Source organism: Ahaetulla prasina, chromosome 7 (assembly GCF_028640845.1).
Source record: "Ahaetulla prasina isolate Xishuangbanna chromosome 7, ASM2864084v1, whole genome shotgun sequence".
NCBI lineage: Eukaryota > Metazoa > Chordata > Lepidosauria > Squamata > Colubridae > Ahaetulla > Ahaetulla prasina.
In genome coordinates, this window is record NC_080545.1 from 35,910,166 (window position 1) to 35,929,109 (window position 18,944).

General features: G+C 42.1%; 1 protein-coding gene across 1 annotated transcript in view; it reads left to right on the top strand.

The window, feature by feature from the left end:
* Positions 1 to 18,944, top strand: part of DOCK4 (dedicator of cytokinesis 4) — a 931,895-nt gene that overhangs the window by 263,060 nt on the left and 649,891 nt on the right. The window contains exons 9-11 of the mRNA XM_058189675.1: positions 5,850 to 5,931; positions 6,728 to 6,788; positions 8,225 to 8,357. Coding sequence (XP_058045658.1) covers positions 5,850 to 5,931; positions 6,728 to 6,788; positions 8,225 to 8,357 — 276 coding nt within the window. The remainder of the gene's footprint in view (positions 1 to 5,849; positions 5,932 to 6,727; positions 6,789 to 8,224; positions 8,358 to 18,944) is intronic.

An 18,944-nucleotide genomic window follows, 5' to 3' on the forward strand; every position in this document is an offset into this window, starting at 1 on the left:
GCCAACCAGGAAGTGCTCCAGATGTGCACAGGTTTAACGAACACTGCATGCCAGACATACCAACCAGAAGACAGACAGAGGAATAACATTGGAAGTAAAGTACCACGTGGCCAAAGAGGAGAAGGACAATGGACTAGAACTTTTTGACCTTTGGAGGGAGGAGGGCTGAATATGGGGAAATGTCTCTGTAAGCCATATCTATTTCCAGTTCTAGCTTTACTTCTATTGCAATCAGACGTGCTCAGTAAAAGTTACCTTTCTCTATAATAAAATGGAGTCAGGGTTATCCTTTCTTGAGTATTGATCTGAGGCAATCTGACACAGGGTCTTATTTTCGGGGAAACACGGTACATAACATCGTCATAAACTTCTCTCCATAGTAACATTTTCTTTTCTTATATCTTCCTAGGAGAATATCTGTGTGTGAACAATTATCGGGCAACTATTACTGTGCAAAATTATTATGCAACTAAATGAAAAATGAAAATTTCCATCTCACTCATTTATTTGCATCTGTTAAAGTGAGAATAATAAACAAAGAACTCAAAATGTACAAATAAATATTTCTACATTTCAAAAAAAAAACAAAAAACAGTGATCAATATAACCATTCTTCTTTTCAATAACAGTCATAAGCCTTCCATTCTTATTCAGTTTCTTATCAGTTGATGATCAACTTTTTGTGCAGCAGCAACCACAGCCTCTGCGACATTGTTCAGAGAGGTGTACTGTTTTCCTTCACCATAAATTTCCCATTTAAGAAGGGTCCACAAATTCTCAATAGGTTTAGGTCAGGTGAGGAAGGGGGCCTTTTCATTATTCTTTCATCTTTAAGGCCTCTACTGGCTAGCCACGAAGTCGAGTACTTTGATACATGCGATGGAGCATTGTTTTGAATAAAAATCATGGTCTTCTTGAAAGATGCAGACTTTTTCCTGTACCACTGCTTGAAGAAAGTATTTTCTAAAAACTGGCAATAAGTTTGGGAATTGATTTTGAGTCCATCTTCAACCCGAAAAGATCCAACTAGCTCAACTTTAATAATACCAGCCAATACCCACCTTGCTGATTTCTGAGACAAAGCTGGTCCGTCAAGAGTCATTCTCATCTCATCAGTCCATAAAACCTTTGAAAAATCTGTCTTCAGATATTTCTTGGCACAGTTTTGCCATTTCAACTTGTCTTGTTCAGTGGTGGTCAGGTTTCAGTGTTTCTTACTTTGGCCATGTCTCTGAGTACCGAACACCTTGTACTTCTGGGCACTCCAGGTAAGTTACAGTTCTGGAATATGACAGCACTGGAGGATAATGGGCTCCTGGTAGCTTCACATTTTGTTCTTCTCAAATCTTTGGCAGTTAATGTGCATCTTTTTTTCTCAACACGTTTCTTGCAACCCTGTTGATTATTTGCAATAAAATGTTTTATGGTTCTGTGATCATGCCCCAATATCTTAGCAATTTCAAGGATATTACATCCCTCTGAAACTCTTTTTACAATTTTGACTTTTCAGACTCAGTTAAATCTCTTTTTTGGCCCGTTTTGCCTGAGGAAAAGAAGCTGCCTAATAATTATGCATACCTTGATATAGGATGTTGATCTCCTTAGGCCACACCCTTCCTCATTGCATAAATACACATCACCTGATATGCTTATATCCACTAAGCATTCAGGTTTATACAGCTTGGAGGTGGAAAATATGCATAAAAATGATGATATGGTCAAAACACTCACCTGCCTATAATAATTGTGTATACAATGTAAGTTACATTTATAGTACTATGCAAAGTTTTAAAGATAAAAGCTCACATTTGCTGTTTGCTCAAAAGTGTTCAATAATTATTAACATCAATACTGAAATAATCCTAGGCATGCTTGGTGTAATAGTATTTGTTATTAAAAACTTGGATGGATGATCTTGAATTGAGGATCTCTGTAATAGGGGTTTGTGTCCACTCCAAGATTTCTGTTGAGGTTCTAACTTCTTCGTTGACTTCTATTTAATGTCTCGGTTCCTTCACGGGCACTGCATCTGTCATCGTTTCCTTTGGTTGGACTGTTGAAATCAGCATGGCATGACTTCCTCCCCCCAGGGCCGCCTCCAGACTACCCAGATGTCTTTCTGGAGCCCCACATTGGGCACCAAATTGTGCATAACAAATTAACACAATACTTGGGTCAATCAGATTTATTAAAAGTGTTTGCAAAGGCTGGTGAAACTTCAGCTCAGCCTATTTTATACAATTCTATCACCAGCCGCTTGTCCCTCCTTACCAGACTTAGTTGATAAGCCAAGGTCAGTCACATGGTAACAGTCTACCTATAATCTGCTATTCTACCTAAACTTTACAATTAGTTTGGCCTGTGTTGCTAAGCATCCAGCCCCTTCATTTCTCATCTCTTTGGTATTCCTTTATCTTGTTTTTCTATACAACCTGATACTTATCTCAAGCTAGAAGCTGTATATGTCCAAGGTTCACACATCAGACAAACATGGCTCTGCTCTAGATATGTAATAGTGCGGCTATACTTTACAATATTAACTCTAGGCAAATGAACAAAGAATAAAACTTATATAAATTTTATAATATTTTTTATAAGTTTGATAATCTACATTGTGGAAAATTACAACTTATTATATTGTATCTCATATTTACTTATTGCCTTGTTAGGTCAGGCTTTATTAACTCTGTATGTCTTTATTCTGATAATAATAACTTTTAAAATATGTCCTACACTATTAAATCTAGAATTCCCCACTCCCCATATTTTTTCAGAATAAATAATTCATCTGTCTGGTCTACCGAACTGCCCTGGTTTGTCATTTTTTAAGAAGAATTTAACTCTTGCACAATACTTTAGCAAATAATATTTTTCATCTGTCCTTGTCAATATGACAATCACTTACCTTCCCTGCAAACTATGACTTCACTTGTGATTGAATTTTGGTACCAAATATTAGAACCTTTGTGGAAAATAGAATATTTCAGACCTATGAATTTCTAATATTGAATTTGAACTAATTAAAGCATTTCATCTGAACGTAAGTGACAAGAATGGAATCTTCACTGAAGACTGTTCAACCTTATGAAAGGTTGGGAATCTTCAATGTACAAGATGCAGCTGTTAATATTAGCCTTTTATTCTGCTTTTTAAAAGACTTGAATAGATGTTTTGGCTGCTATTTTTATTGTTTTATATGGAAAAGAATATATGGGTGACAAATTACTTGCCCTTGAGAAGAGCAGAAGAAACAGCTGAGAAAGCTTTAGTTAAAAAACAATGCACAGAGCAATCTCTTATTTATGGCAAAATTTTGGAATAAGATGATTAGAAGGCACAGAAGGGGAAGCCTCCTTCTCAAGAAGCCTTCCCTGGACCCAGCTATTTTGGGAAATTATCGTCCAGTCTCCAACCTTCGCTTTGTGGCGAAGGTTGTAGAGAGTGTGGTGGCATGGTAGCTTCCCCAGTACCTGGATGAAGCTGTCTATCTAGACCCATTCCAATCTGGCTTCCGGTCCGGATATAGTACGGAGACAGCTTTGGTCGCGTTGGTGGATGACCTCTGGAGGGCCAGGGATAGGGGTTGTTCCTCTGCCCTGGTCCTGTTAGATCTCTCAGCGGCTTTTGATACCATCAACCATGGTATCCTGCTGCTGGAGAGTTTGGGAGTGGGAGGCACCGTTTATCGGTGGTTCTCCTTCTATCTCTCTGACCGGTCGCAGACGGTGTTGACAGGAGGGCAGAGATCGACCACGAGGCGCCTTACTTGTGGGGTGCCTCAGGGGTCGATTCTCTCGCCTCTCCTGTTCAACATCTAAATGAAGCCATTGGGCGAGGTCATCAGTGGCTTTGGGGTGAGTTACCAGCTGTACGCTGACGATATGCAGCTGTACTTTTCCACCCCGGGCCACCCCAACGAAGCTGTCGAAGTGCTATCCCGGTGCCTGGAAGCCGTACAGGTCTGGATGGGGAGAAACAGACTCAAGCTCAATCCCTCCAAGACGGAGTGGCTGTGGATGCCGGCACCCCGGTACAGTCAGCTGCAACCGCAGATGACTGTTGGGGGCGAATCATTGGCCCCAACAGAAAGGGTGCGCAACTTGGGCGTTCTCCTGGATGGACGGCTGTCGTTTGAAGACCATTTGGCGGCCGTCTCCAGGAGAGCTTTTTACCAGGTCCGCCTGGTTCGCCAGTTGCGCTCCTTTCTTGACCGGGATGCCTTATGCACGGTAACTCACGCTCTTGTCACTTCTCGTCTGGATTATTGCAATGCTCTCTACATGGGGCTACCCCTGTTAGTTCAGAATGCAGCTGCGCAGGTGATTGAGGGAGCCACACGTTGCTCCCGTGTAACACTGCTCCTGCGCAGTCTGCACTGGTTACCTGTGGTCTTTCGGGTGTGCTTCAAGGTGTTGGTTGCCACCTTTAAAGCACTCCATGGCCCGGGTACTTACGGGACCGCCTGCTGTTACCTTATGCCTCCCACCGACCCGTACGCTCACACAGAGAGGGTCTTCTCAGGGTGCCGTCCGCCAAGCAATGTTGGCTGGCGGCCCCCACGGGAAGGACCTTCTCTGTTAGAGCACCTACCCTCTGGAACGAACTTCCCCCTGGTTTGTGTCAATTACCTGACCTTCAGACCTTTCGCCGTGAATTGAAAACGCACTTGTTCATCCAAGAGGGACTGGCTTAATTTTTTAAACTTTTGAATTTTAATAATTTTAATTGGGGTATTTTATGAATTTTATGGGTCAAATTTGACGGTTTTAAATTTTTGGCCATTTATAGAATATGTTATTTTAATTTTTGTTTTAATTTGTATATTGTACTGTTTTTTAATCTGGCTATACACCGCCCTGAGTCCTTCGGGAGAAGGGCGGTATAAAAATCTAAATAATAAATAAATAAATAAATACTTCTCAAATTATGGATTTAACTCTTGTCAGTATTGATGACTGAGTACTGAGTCACTTATAATTTGTTCATTTTTTCATAAAATATACAAAACAAACTTTATACTGAAGTATAATGTACTTATTTTAAACTTTTTCCTCTTCTTGACTTTTTTGTTTTTATCCTGCAAGAAAATTTTCATCACAAATTTCATTCTGTATCAGGATAAATCAGCTGGAATGGGAATAGCAATTCTTGGTTAAAAAAACAGAGCAAGTAATAATATTCTTTTTTGCTTCCACTTTTTTATTTGCTAAAACAAAATTTGAACATCCAAACAAGTATCGCAAATAATTTTTATCTAAGATGATTTTGTGAATTGTTTGTCACTTTTCCTCTTCCTTATTATATAACTATGATTTGTTACTAATTTAGACCAAAAAAAGCAAGTATTTTTCTACCAGTAACCTTACTATATAAGTGGATGAGCCTTTGTTGGTTCTGTTAGATTATTTCTAGTTCAGTTACTGAGTTCAGTAACATATTAATCATGAAATGAATTTAAAATAATGCATTGACTGAAGCAGCAACTCCTTAATAATGAAAAATATAATTGAGTTGCTCCTTTATTCAATGAGTTATTTTAAAGAGGCATCTGGCTTTGATTCCATATCAGTGGCTCTTTTAGCAATTATCTCAACCTCATGGAATTCTGTATTTTGACCTAGAATGAGCTGGCATTTGTAGCAAAAGTATCAAAGTTACTCTGGTAATTTTTTTTTTAAAATGGCTTGTTTTGCAACCTTGTTCTAGAATTTTAGAAAATATTGTTTTGGAAACAGTGATAAAAATATTATTTATCCAAATACTGAATAGTGGTGGGATGGGGTGGTTTTTTTTTTGCACATTGCTGTGAGATGAATTTATCTGTTCCAATTATAATATTTATCTTACAGTGAGAGATTTTTTTTAAAACTAAATCGGAATGGTTTGCCAAAATGTCCAGAGAAGCCAGAAAGATATTGCTCTCTTTTTGTGGTGAGTTGCTTTATATATATTTGTCCTTATTTGCTGTATTTTAATATTCCTTATTCAATAATGCAAATACATGACCAGCATGTATGCAGTAGTGATGCTTCAGACTAAGAAGTTTATAAGAACAGAGCAACATAATAATAATAATAATAAACTTAATTGTCCATTTGGCCTAGTATCTAACAAGTAGAGCAATTTTATTTTTAAATATATGATAGGCACAAAGATAGCTCTGATGTTTGCTTCTGAGATGTATTTTAGTTCAGAATTAAAGAAGTCTTGTTTTCCAATATGAGACATAGTGTTTAATATTTCAGTGGGACTTATCAGATTTATGGTTTAATATCACTCACATTGTGATTATTCACATCTGATCAAATAGGACTCCATCTAGTTTCAAAAAGCTGACTGACACCATGGCAGCACTATAGTAAAACTACAACTGGATAGCTTTTGATACTCAGGGCTGCAACCATAACTGCACAGTGAGACCTATTTCTGCGAGAAGCCTAGAAATAGTCATTCCAAATTCTTTGACTTGAAATCTTGACTTAATGCAGATTAGAGGGTTGAAGACCTCCAAAAATGGATGGTTACATTATTAACATTTTTACTAATATTTCTCAGGACTATGAACATGTACAAATGTTGTGTTAATGAAATATATTTGAATATCCCATACTTTATTTTTTCTTGACTACTATTAGGTATGCTAGGCAGAAGTACACCTAATTTTTTTTAATTGTTGATATCAATAAACAATTATATGATAATTTTGGATTGTTCTGATTCTTCACAGGATTTGGGAACCAGTGAACTTAGGAAGGACATCTACATTACTGTGCACATTATACGCATTGGTATGCATATACTAATTTCTGCTGATAAAGAAGGAAAACTTTTAATTATACAGCAATTGTTGTTAAGGAGCCACATACATTATATTAAATGTATTACATGTCAGTCTCATATCCTTTTTAGGGCAGATATAAACTAAGAGTTTTCTATCCTATTAAACTATAGGGCAGAGTCACATGAATTGACAGGTTATTGCTACTGTTGTTATATTATTATTACTACTTTTTAAAACTTTGAAATGTTCATATGCACAGAAAAACGATTAAAGTCTCAGTTAAGTTGAGGAAGATACATGTATATGCATATGTATATACAGGGGTGTGTGTGTGTGTGTGTGTGTGTGTGTGTGTGTGTGTGTGTGTGTGTATTATCAAGTGTAAATGGTAGTATTCTGTTGAGTTCATTTCCTATTTAGAATAGAATAGAATAGAATAGAATTTTTATTGGCCAAGTGTGATTGGACACACAAGGAATTTGTCTTGGTGCATATGCTCTCAGAGTACATAAAAGAAAAGATACGTTCATCAAGGTACAACATTTACAACACAATTGATGGTCAATATATCAATATAAATCATAAGGATTGCCAGCAACAAGTTATAGTCATACAGTCATAAATGGAAAGAGATTGGTGATGGGAACTATGAGAAGATTAATTTGAGATGCATCTGTTCAGTTTCCTATGATTTCTTGCATTTACATCTGTTCAGTTTACCTATGATGTCTTGCAAAGCCAAGACTAGATCCTAAATTTGTTGTTCTTTTTTTTATTTTACTACAAACATTTCAATGCAATTTTAATGGCAAACGTGCAGGTTATTTTAAAACAAAGATGTGACAACAATGATCAAGCATGTGATTTATTAATAAGAATGTGCCTTTTGTTGCTCCGTAATTTAAATATATAGTTCATGTGTATTTAAGGCAGAGATTGAGAGGATAAGCATACCTCTTTTCCTGATAAAAGATTTAGTGAATATATACAGCTGGAGCTTAAGAAATTTAATGTGGGTTCCTCTTTGATAGCAATAGCAATAGCACTTAGACTTATATACCGCTGTACAGTGCTTTACAGCCCTCTCTAAGCGGTTTACAGAGTCAGCATATAGCCCCCAACAATTTGGGTCCCCATTTTACCCACCTTGGAAGGATGGAAGGCTGAGTCAACCTTGATGTCAATAGAGGACTTATAGTGAAATGTGAATGCTCCTAAGAAAAGTCAAATTTAGAATGCTGGCTCACACAGTTTAATGTAGGCATTTTGTCTGCTTTTCATATAATTAGGTCAATTCAGAAGGATACAGATTGAAGGTGCTCTTAAATGTTGGCATAGTTAGCATCCAATAAAATTATTAAATTAATTGCAAATGGTAGCAGATATGTATTTATTTAGTGTCTCTTGTTTTTTTTCCTTTCACAATATATTTTGTTTTGACAGGCCGAATGGGAGCAGGTGAAAAGAAAAATGCTTGTAATGTACAATATCGGCGACCTTTTGGTTGTGCGGTCCTCAGTATAGCAGATCTACTGGCTGGTGATACAAAAGATGACCTTATTTTAAAAGTATATATGTAAGAATACATATATTTGTTATATTTATAATATATTCCAACAATATTTAAATCATATTTTATCAATGAAATATAATCTGTAGACTATTTTTCCTTTCAAATTCTATAGATAAAAAGAAATGAATGAGATTTTATCTTAAACTATATATATAGTTATATATATATATATATGTAGATCTTTAGTTATTCGGGTTTTCTCCCGCGTAAAATTGGAAGTGTCTTGGCGACGTTTCGACGAAGTCTCATTCGTCATCTTCAGGCTTCAGCTTCGCTTGAGCAGAAGCACGAGCTGAAGCCTGAAGATGACGATGATGATGATGATGATGATGATGATGATGATGATGATGATGATGGTGATGATGATGATGATGATGATGATGATGATGATGATGATGATGATGATGATGATGATGATGATGATGATGATGATGATGATGATGATGATGATGATGATGATGATGATGATGATGATGATGATGATGATGATGATGATGATGATGATGATGATGATGATGATGATGATGATGATGATGATGATGATGATGATGATGATGATGATGATGATGATGATGATGATGATGATGATGATGATGATGATGATGATGATGATGATGATGATGATGATGATGATGATGATGATGATGATGATGATGATGATGATGATGATGATGATGATGATGATGATGATGATGATGATGATGATGATGATGATGATGATGATGATGATGATGATGATGATGATGATGATGATGATGATGATGATGATGATGATGATGATGATGATGATGATGATGATGATGATGATGATGATGATGATGATGATGATGATGATGATGATGATGATGATGATGATGATGATGATGATGATGATGATGATGATGATGATGATGATGATGATGATGATGATGATGATGATGATGATGATGATGATGATGATGATGATGATGATGATGATGATGATGATGATGATGATGATGATGATGATGATGATGATGATGATGATGATGATGATGATGATGATGATGATGATGATGATGATGATGATGATGATGATGATGATGATGATGATGATGATGATGATGATGATGATGATGATGATGATGATGATGATGATGATGATGATGATGATGATGATGATGATGATGATGATGATGATGATGATGATGATGATGATGATGATGATGATGATGATGATGATGATGATGATGATGATGATGATGATGATGATGATGATGATGATGATGATGATGATGATGATGATGATGATGATGATGATGATGATGATGATGATGATGATGATGATGATGATGATGATGATGATGATGATGATGATGATGATGATGATGATGATGATGATGATGATGATGATGATGATGATGATGATGATGATGATGATGATGATGATGATGATGATGATGATGATGATGATGATGATGATGATGATGATGATGATGATGATGATGATGATGATGATGATGATGATGATGATGATGATGATGATGATGATGATGATGATGATGATGATGATGATGATGATGATGATGATGATGATGATGATGATGATGATGATGATGATGATGATGATGATGATGATGATGATGATGATGATGATGATGATGATGATGATGATGATGATGATGATGATGATGATGATGATGATGATGATGATGATGATGATGATGATGATGATGATGATGATGATGATGATGATGATGATGATGATGATGATGATGATGATGATGATGATGATGATGATGATGATGATGATGATGATGATGATGATGATGATGATGATGATGATGATGATGATGATGATGATGATGATGATGATGATGATGATGATGATGATGATGATGATGATGATGATGATGATGATGATGATGATGATGATGATGATGATGATGATGATGATGATGATGATGATGATGATGATGATGATGATGATGATGATGATGATGATGATGATGATGATGATGATGATGATGATGATGATGATGATGATGATGATGATGATGATGATGATGATGATGATGATGATGATGATGATGATGATGATGATGATGATGATGATGATGATGATGATGATGATGCATGTATGGATTGGAGGGTTTGAAATGGCTAATGTTGCAGCTGCGGTCTGGCTTCTGGTCCTTGGTCGTGCTTCATGATCAGTGTGGGTTTGGGTCTGCTTTCTGGGTGGATGTGGTGGTGACATCCTGTGTGGACCTCGTGAGTGTGGGTCTGGTGTCATTCCTCGTGTTAGGGACTCTTTGTCAATAAGGGTGGGTTTCCAAATGGCTGGTAGGCGGAGGTATCATCTCGTTTATTCATGCTGTGTGGGCGTTTTCTATCTCGATGGCTTCTCTGATTATTCTGTTGTTAAAGTGTTCAGTTTTGGCGATAGTTCTGGTCTTTTAAAGTCAATATGTCCTGTGGCTTTAAGGTGTTGGACCAGGGAAGAAGTTGGTTCCTCTTTTTTGATTGAGTTCTTATGTTCTTCAATGCGTGCACTTATTCTTCTGTTGGTTTGTCCGATATATGTGGTGCTGCAGGCGGTGCATGGGATTTCATATACTCCTTGATTTTCTAACTCAATTTTGTCTTTGGGGTTTCTTAGGATGGTGGATATTTTTCAGTTTGTGCAGAATTCTGTCTTGATGTTGTGTTTGTGGAGGATCTTGCTGATTCTGTCTGTGGTACCTTTTATATATGGGAGGAGGGCTTTGCCGTTTTCTTGTTCTCTTTCTTGGATTTTAGTGGGGGTTTCTTTATGGATTAGTTCGGTAATCTTATTTCTTTGGAATCCATTGGATGTTAGTACGTTAGTGAGAGTGTGTAGTTCAGTTTTTAGGTGTTGTTCGTCAGCTAAGTGTTTTGTTCTGGAGATGAATGTCTTGGCTACGGAGTTGATCTGTGCTGGGTGGTGGTGTGAGAGTGCGTGCAGATAGCAGTTTGTGTGTGTTTTCTTTTGGTAGATGGTGTGTCCTAGGGAGCCATTGGGTTTCCTGTAGACTAAGACATCTAGGAAGGGAAGTTGGTTGTTAACTTCTGTTTCCATGGTGAACTGTATTTTGGGGTGTAGGCTATTGAGGTGTGTGAGGAAGTTGTCAAGTTTTTCATTCCCTTGTGGCCAGATTATGAAGGTGTCGTCTACGTATCTGAGCCAGAGTTGGGGTTTGTGGTCAGATTTTTCTAGAGCTTGGGTTTCAAAGTGTTCCATGTAGAGGTTTGCAATGACAGGAGAGAGGGGTGATCCCATAGGTGCTCCTTCTGTTTGTTTGTATTTTTGTCCATTATAGATGAAGTATGTGTTGGATAGGCAGTGGCTGGTCAGATCTAGGATGTGCTTGGGGGGTGTTATATTTGTTTTGGATGGCTGTTAAGGCTTCTTTGATTGGCACTTGGGTGAAGAGGGATATGACATCGAAGCTCATGAGTAGATCGCTGGGCTGTAAGTTTTGTTTCTTTATGATCTCTATGAACTGGAATGAGTTTTTTACGTGTGAGGTGATGGATTCTGCATAGGGCTGTAGTTGTTTGGCAAGAAATTTGGCTAGGTTTTGTAGAGGTGAGCCTATGGAGCTTACTATGGGTCTAAGTACTAAGTACTAAGTTCTCCTAGAAGCACGAAGCTGAAAACACAAGTCTGAAGATGACGAATGAGACTTCGTCGAAATGTCACCAAGACACTTCCAGTTTTACGCAGGAAAATACACACACACACACACACACACACACACACATATAACTTTATTGTATTGTATACATATAATATGTATGTATGTATAGTTTATACATATACACACACATACACATACTCTGTTTCCCTGAAAATAAGCCCTAGCCCAATGATGGACTAGGCATTGTGTGCCAAAAGTCTGAGCGTGTGAGCACTGTTGCACTCCCGCATGCCAGCATCCATAATGCAGCGCATGCCCCCATTTGCACATGCATGCACGACATCCCCCTATGCTCCCCTGAATATGCCCCCTTCACTCATCACCTACCCCCCCCTTCCCCGCTGCTGCACTGTCGGCCGAGCTAATGCCATGTAAAGAGCAGCAGGTGGGGCAGCCAGCCACCCAGCCAGCAAATGCTACCCCATGCGCTTGAGCTGGCCAGTCGCTCTTGCCCTTCACCCTGCTGCCTGCAGCTCCCAGCAGAGAGGAGCCTAAGCAAGCTTCCTCACCGAGAGGTGGGTAGACAGACACTGCGCTTGTAGGGGGGAGTGGCACCAGACACCTCCCTTTCCCCCATGACTGACTCAGATACTCCTCAGCCTCTTTCAGCTCTGGAGTTTGCTGCTCTCCGCAGCTCAGCACTGTTTTCAATCGGCAGCCGAAGCGGAGCTCCCAGTCTCCCTGCACGAAGCGCAAGCAAGCGAGTGAGGCAAGAGCGCGCACAGTGTCCACCCTGGTTTCTCGCTTCGAAGTAGCTGAACCGTTCCCTTGGAAGCAGGCGCCCCCGGAGCTTGTGATTGGAGCCTCCATGAAGAGCTTTTGGCTGCCTCTCCAAGAAGCTTCCTTGCCAAGAGATGGGCAGACGGATGCTGCACGCACTGTCATCTCACTCGCTCACTCGTGCTGTGTGAGTGGAGACTGGGAGCTCTGCTTCAGCTGCCGATTTAAAACAGTGCTGAGCTGTGGAGAGCGGCAAACTCCGGAGTTGAAAAAGGCTGAGGAGCAGCAGGTCCGGTATTGGAGTCAACCAGGGGGGAAAGGGAGGTGTTGGTGCCACTCCCCCATACAAGCCCTGGGCTTGTGATCGGTGGTTTTCTGCATGGAGCTTTCGGCCGCCTCTTCCCCAGAGCCCCGAGGCATAGCAGCCTCCTGCTCCTCCCTCTCTGCCTTCTGCCCAACCTCAACCCTACACCAAAGTTTGCAAAGCATCGGGCAGTTAAGTTTGTGCCCTGCGCTCGGCAGGAAAGCAAGCCACCGCTGTTGCCAGCATCATGGTGAGCAGGCCATCCAGGTTGAAGGAGGCTGCGCAACCAGCTCCCTGCTCCTCCGGCAGCTTGTTCTCTGGAGAAGAGACGGCGGCGTACAGCAGAAGTGCTCTTGGTCCCAACAGGAAAGCTTTGAACGCATGGCTTATTGGGCTCCTCTCCCCTGGGAGCTGCAGGGGGAAGGGCAAGAGTGACTGGCCAACTCAAGCCCACGGGGCAGCATTTGCTGGCTGGGCAGCTGGCTCTTTTCCCAGCATTGGCTCGCCCAACGGTGCAGCAGCGGGTGTGGAGGGGTATCGGGTGATGGGTCCAACTGCAGGCAGTGCAGTGGTGGGGGTCGGATGAGGGTGCCGTGCCAAGCCAGGGAACAATGGCTCCCAGTGGGGAAGGAGCCCAGGCAATCTATGTGTTCAGAGCTCATTGGCTGCTGGTCTGCTAAAGCCCCACCAGCCCCACCTGCTCAGCCTGCGACTCCCAGCAGGGAGGAGCAAAGGCTAGTCTCGCATTCAGAGCTTCCCTAGCGGGGCCAAGAGAGCAGCCATCAACCAGGGAACGACGGCTCCCAGTGGGGAGGAGATCAGGCCATGGGGTCATCTGCGCAGACCACCACCACCCCGCCTTCACTGGCTGCTGGTCCAGATCCCCTGGGGCTGTGCAAGAAGCCCACACGGGCAGGGAGGAAGGGAAACCTCAGCTTACCTTGCTCTGCTTCCTTTGGAGTGACCGCCAGGATCCCCTCTCCACATCTTTGCGGTGTTCACATGTGCATGCACACCAGAAACCAGACCAGCTGGCCGGTATGCATAAGCACTCTAGAAACAGGAAGATCATCTTCCTGGAGCGCACATGCACAATGGGCGGCTGCTCTTCCGGTTTCCGGCCTGCCGGTGCGCATGAAACCCAGCTTTGCTGGTGCACCGAAACCCAGAAAAGCAATGGGCAAGGGCTCTGCATGCCTGAAGAAATGGCTCTGTGTGCCACTTCCGGCACACGTGCCATAGATTCGCTAACACAGCCCTAGCCTGATTTTTAATCATGCACCTAATATAAACCCTACCCCAAAAATAAGCCCTAGTGAAGGGAGTAGGCATGACCAGCACAGGAGGCAGCCATGACCATCCCCTTTATTAGGGCAGTTTGTCCCCTCAGAAACGTGGTCAGCAATCCCTGAGGCGATACTTAGCACAGCAGCTCCTTCCCTTCCCCAGTCATCTCATGGAAGCTCAGCCCCTTAATCACTGCCCTGCAGATCGGCTGAGCCAGTGAGGGCTGGAAGCTGCCTCTTGATCTATCTCTTTAGGCACCTGGAGGTGTTTCTGGTGCACTCTCACCAGCCTCGCCTGCCCACAACACCGGGCAACCTCATAGCTGAGTGCCCCTCTCTTCTGCAACTCACCTTATGGCTCTGGAGCAGGCGGCAACCATGATTTGCTCTCCGACAGCTCGGATCTTACTTGGGCTGCTGCTACCGTACAATGAGGCAGAAGGCTGTGCGCTGCATCAGGATTGCCTGCTCCTCCTCATGCCTCTGGCCAACTGCTAGGCCTGCTGCACCTGCTGCTGCAGGCCTTGTGGGAGCGCTTCTCCCTTCTGGCCATGCTACTTTTGGTCACCCTGCAGCTTTGATGGGCAGGAGCTCCATGGCAGCTTTGCAAGTAACATTGAGAGGCCTCTGCAGGTACCATTGAGTTGCATGTCTTGCTCCTGCGAGAGGGGTGCAGGCTTGGGACTTGGGGGCCAGGGAAGATGGAGCTTTGGGGCATAAAGGAAATAGGGGTGATTTCCCCGTCCATCCCGCTGCAGGGCCACTACAGAGCTTGTGCAGGGTAGGGAAGGGGTGCAGCTCGAAGGTGATGGCAGGCGAGATGGAGTTGCTGTACCTTGCACTGCTCTTGGTTGGGCTGTTTTGATGGGATGAGATGCCTCTAATAGCCACTTTGTCTCAGTTGCCAGTGGAGCCTCCAGAGGCTGCGGAGATCTCCAGCCTTGCAATCATATGCATGGAAGGCAGAGGTTTGCACTACGGCAGATGTTGCACTGGGAGGTTTCCATCCCGGGGATCCCATGCTGTCCCCCTTTGGGATTGTTCCTAGAGCTAAGAGGATCGGGCAGGTTGCTTTGCATGGCTTGCATTGTACGGCATACTGGTAGCATTAAATTGCATATCTTGCTCACCTTTCCAGCAAAGAGGTGCAGGCCAGGGGCTCAGCGGCCAGGAAGACGGGGTTTTGGGGTGCAAAGGAAGTAGGGGCAATCTCTTCCTCTGTCCTCCATCAGGGCTGCCACAGAGCTCACACAGGGTAGGATAGGGGTACTGCCCAAAGGTAACAGCAGACGAGGCGCTCCAGAGGTTGTAGATCTGGCCCAAGTTTCCCCATGCTAGGCAGGAGCAGCCCAGCATGATGGCCAAGAGCAGCTCAGCCAGGATGGTGAAGAGACCCCATGAGGCCAGTAGCAGCAGGTGCAGCATGCCCAGCAGCCGGGCAGAGACATGGGGGGTGGGGGGAACCGATTCTGATGCATTGCATGGCCTTGTCGTAGCAGCAGCCTGAGCAAGACCCGAGCTCCAGTGTCCCAGAAGCAGCAGGGCCAACAGGCAGGGCAGGCATAGGCCAGGGGATGCCGAGAGCTTGGCCTGTTGCAGCTGCAAGCAAGTAGACGGTTGGACAGAGGACATGGCTGGTGGTAGCAGCGTTCCCACTCCTGTCAGCCCCCGTGCTCATCAGAGCAGATATATACAATTTATATATATATATATCAGCTGGGGTCATGGGGCAGTTGAACTTTAACAGAGACTAGCAATCCTGATAACAACTAAGAGACTTAACACTTTCTATTCCCTACGCTCTGCAGCAATGATTTGCTTATTGAGTATAAGAGATGAGGCTAGTAAGATTATCAGCACAACTCAGCCAGACAGAATAACTGTGGAAACAGAATATATGCATTCCACTCCGAAAGTTGAGGAAAAAATGGGAAATTTGTATTTTTGTCTGGTTCCTGAATGTGGGTTCAATTTCTGGAGGAATAAAGATTCAGAGCTGTCTGAAATCTGACACTAGAAGGTTAGAGAAAGGCTTTAATCTCTTCTTCCCTCTAGGCCATTCTTAGCCAATTTGCTACAATACAATAAATTGTATTGATTAATCTTATAACTATATTAAAATTTTAAGAATACAGTACAGAAAAAACAGTAGACCAATGTTGGCGAACCTTTTTGGCACCGAGTGCTGAAATGGGAGAGAGAGAGAGAGCGCCCATGGGGGAGTACCGGAAACCAGAAGAGCAGCTTCCTGGTGTGCATATGCATGCCGGGAAGCTAAGCTGCTGGTTTCCGGAGTGTGCATGTGCACCGGTCACCTGGTCTTGCGGATTCTGGTGCGCATTTGTGCGCAAAAGACCTGGCCAGCGTGCATGCGTGTGCAGGGAACTGTAAGCTCATCTTTTCAGTGTGCACATGCACACCAGGGAGCTTCTCTTCTGGTTTCCGGCACTCCCATTCACACAAAGACCAGCTGGTCGGCACACATGTGCATGCTGGAACCCAGAAGAACGCACAGGGTGATAGGTGAGATGGAGAGATGGCTCGGTGCACCACTTCCGGCACGCGTGCCATAGGTTCTCCATCACTGCAGTAGGACACCTTCATCCATGCATTCAACATCAATCTCTTCCAGGTAGTTTATCTTTTTCAAAATGATTTTTGAGGTAAAAATTGTAGTAATATACAGGATGGAATTTTGGGATAACCAAAATGAGGGAAAATTTGAGATCTTATTATGTGGCTTTCATTCATCAGCCATATTCTGGAAATGTTTGTTATTTTTAAAATTAGGATTAGGATTCGGATTCATTAGGTGTCTCAAGGGAAACTTTTCTCCAGCTATGGTCCCCAGGATCCTGAATTAGAGGTGTGGGAAGCAATGGATTCGAGAAGACTTTACAACAATGTAGTGGGCTAATAGTATAATGGATTCTTTTTACTTTTGTTAAAATTCAGTTGAAAGTGTTTCCTGCTGAATGTATCAGCATTGGAGAGGTTTTATTTTTCAACTGTGTTTTCTATGAGAATATATTTTAAAGCTTTTCTTTAAAAGCAGAGAATAGGGTCTAAAATCATGAAGTTGGAAGGGGCCATGTGAAGCCACAAAGTCCAACTTCTGATCTTGCAGAAATCCAAATTAAAACATCTTGGATTTACTGATAGATTCACTTAATCTAAATTCATATCCCACTGGCAGTAACAGTTGATATAGGGCTGAGTAGTGGTGGGTTGCTACCGGTTCTTAAGATCCGCTGGCAAAAATCGGGCCAAGTTCACAGAGCCAGTGACGATGCCCAGCTGACTACGCCCCAAACTGGTTCCCTTGGCTGAAGAGGTTGTAAACCAAAAGGTTTTAAAAGGCTACTCTGGCGATCCCAGCTGAGTTGCCTGAGCACCAGAACCTTTAAAAAACATGTTTTCTACAAGCTCTTCAGCCGAAGATCCTTAAAATCCTTTTAAGAGGTTCTGGGCTGCCATGAGGCAAGCCTCATGGGATCGTCAGAAGAGCCTTTTAAAATCTTTTTTTCCTCTGGCGATCCCAGATGAGTTTCCTGACCCTCACAGGCTTTTAAAATCACTTTTTTAACAACTTCTTACAACAGCCCCCACCCATCACCTCCTCCCCCACTTATCTAATTACTGCTCCTTTCGGGCTGCAAAGCCATGCTTTCCTTTGGCTTCTGCAATCAGTTGCATCAGCTAGCAACTGAATCTGCCTACCTGCAATCCATCTCCTCGGTGAGCAACTGAATCTGCCTGCCTCAATTGGGTAAGTAAACTATTAAAAAATAGTTAATTGGATTTCTTTTAATGAGTTGGGTTTTTAGACAGCAATTAAAAGTTAAGGAAGTTTTAAATTTAGCTGCTTTTATCTAAAATGGGTCTCCAACCTTAGTAACTTTAAGGCTTGTGAACTTAAACTCCCAGAATTCCTCAGCCAGCTTTCCTGGCTGAGGAACTCTGGGAGTTGAAGTCCACAAACCTTAAAGTTACTAAGGTTGGAGACCCCAATCTAAAAAATATAAATAAAATAATAAAATAAAATATTTGTGCAGCTTTCTGAGATTTGGTGTGTTTCTGTAGTGTTTCACTCTAACTATACAAACACACAAAATCTCACAAAGCTGTATGTGGCATTTTGTGTTTGTGTGTGTGAATCAGTTGTATTGTGTTGTGTGTGTGTAAAGTGAAAGTTGGTTTTTGAGCTTTTTGTGGCTGTGTGAAGTTCCTGCTTGTTGCAGAAGCCATTTTGGGTGAGGTGCAGCTGCTTTTACATTGTGTGTGTCAGTTGTGTTGTGTTGTGTGTGTGTGTAAAGTGTGAAAGTTGGTTTTTTAGCTTTTTGTGGCTGTGTGAGGTTCCTGCTTGTTGCAGGGGCCATTTTGGGTGAAGTGCAGCTGCTTTTACATTGTGTATCAGTCAGTTGTGTTGTGTTGTGTAGGAGTAAAGCTTGAAATTTGGTTTTTGGTACCTCTTATTGTTTTGTATACTTTGTTTATTATTTTTATTATTTATTGTTATTGGCCATGCCCACCCAGTCACATGACCATCAAGCCATGCCCAGTGTCACATGACCATCAAGCCATGCCCACAAAATAA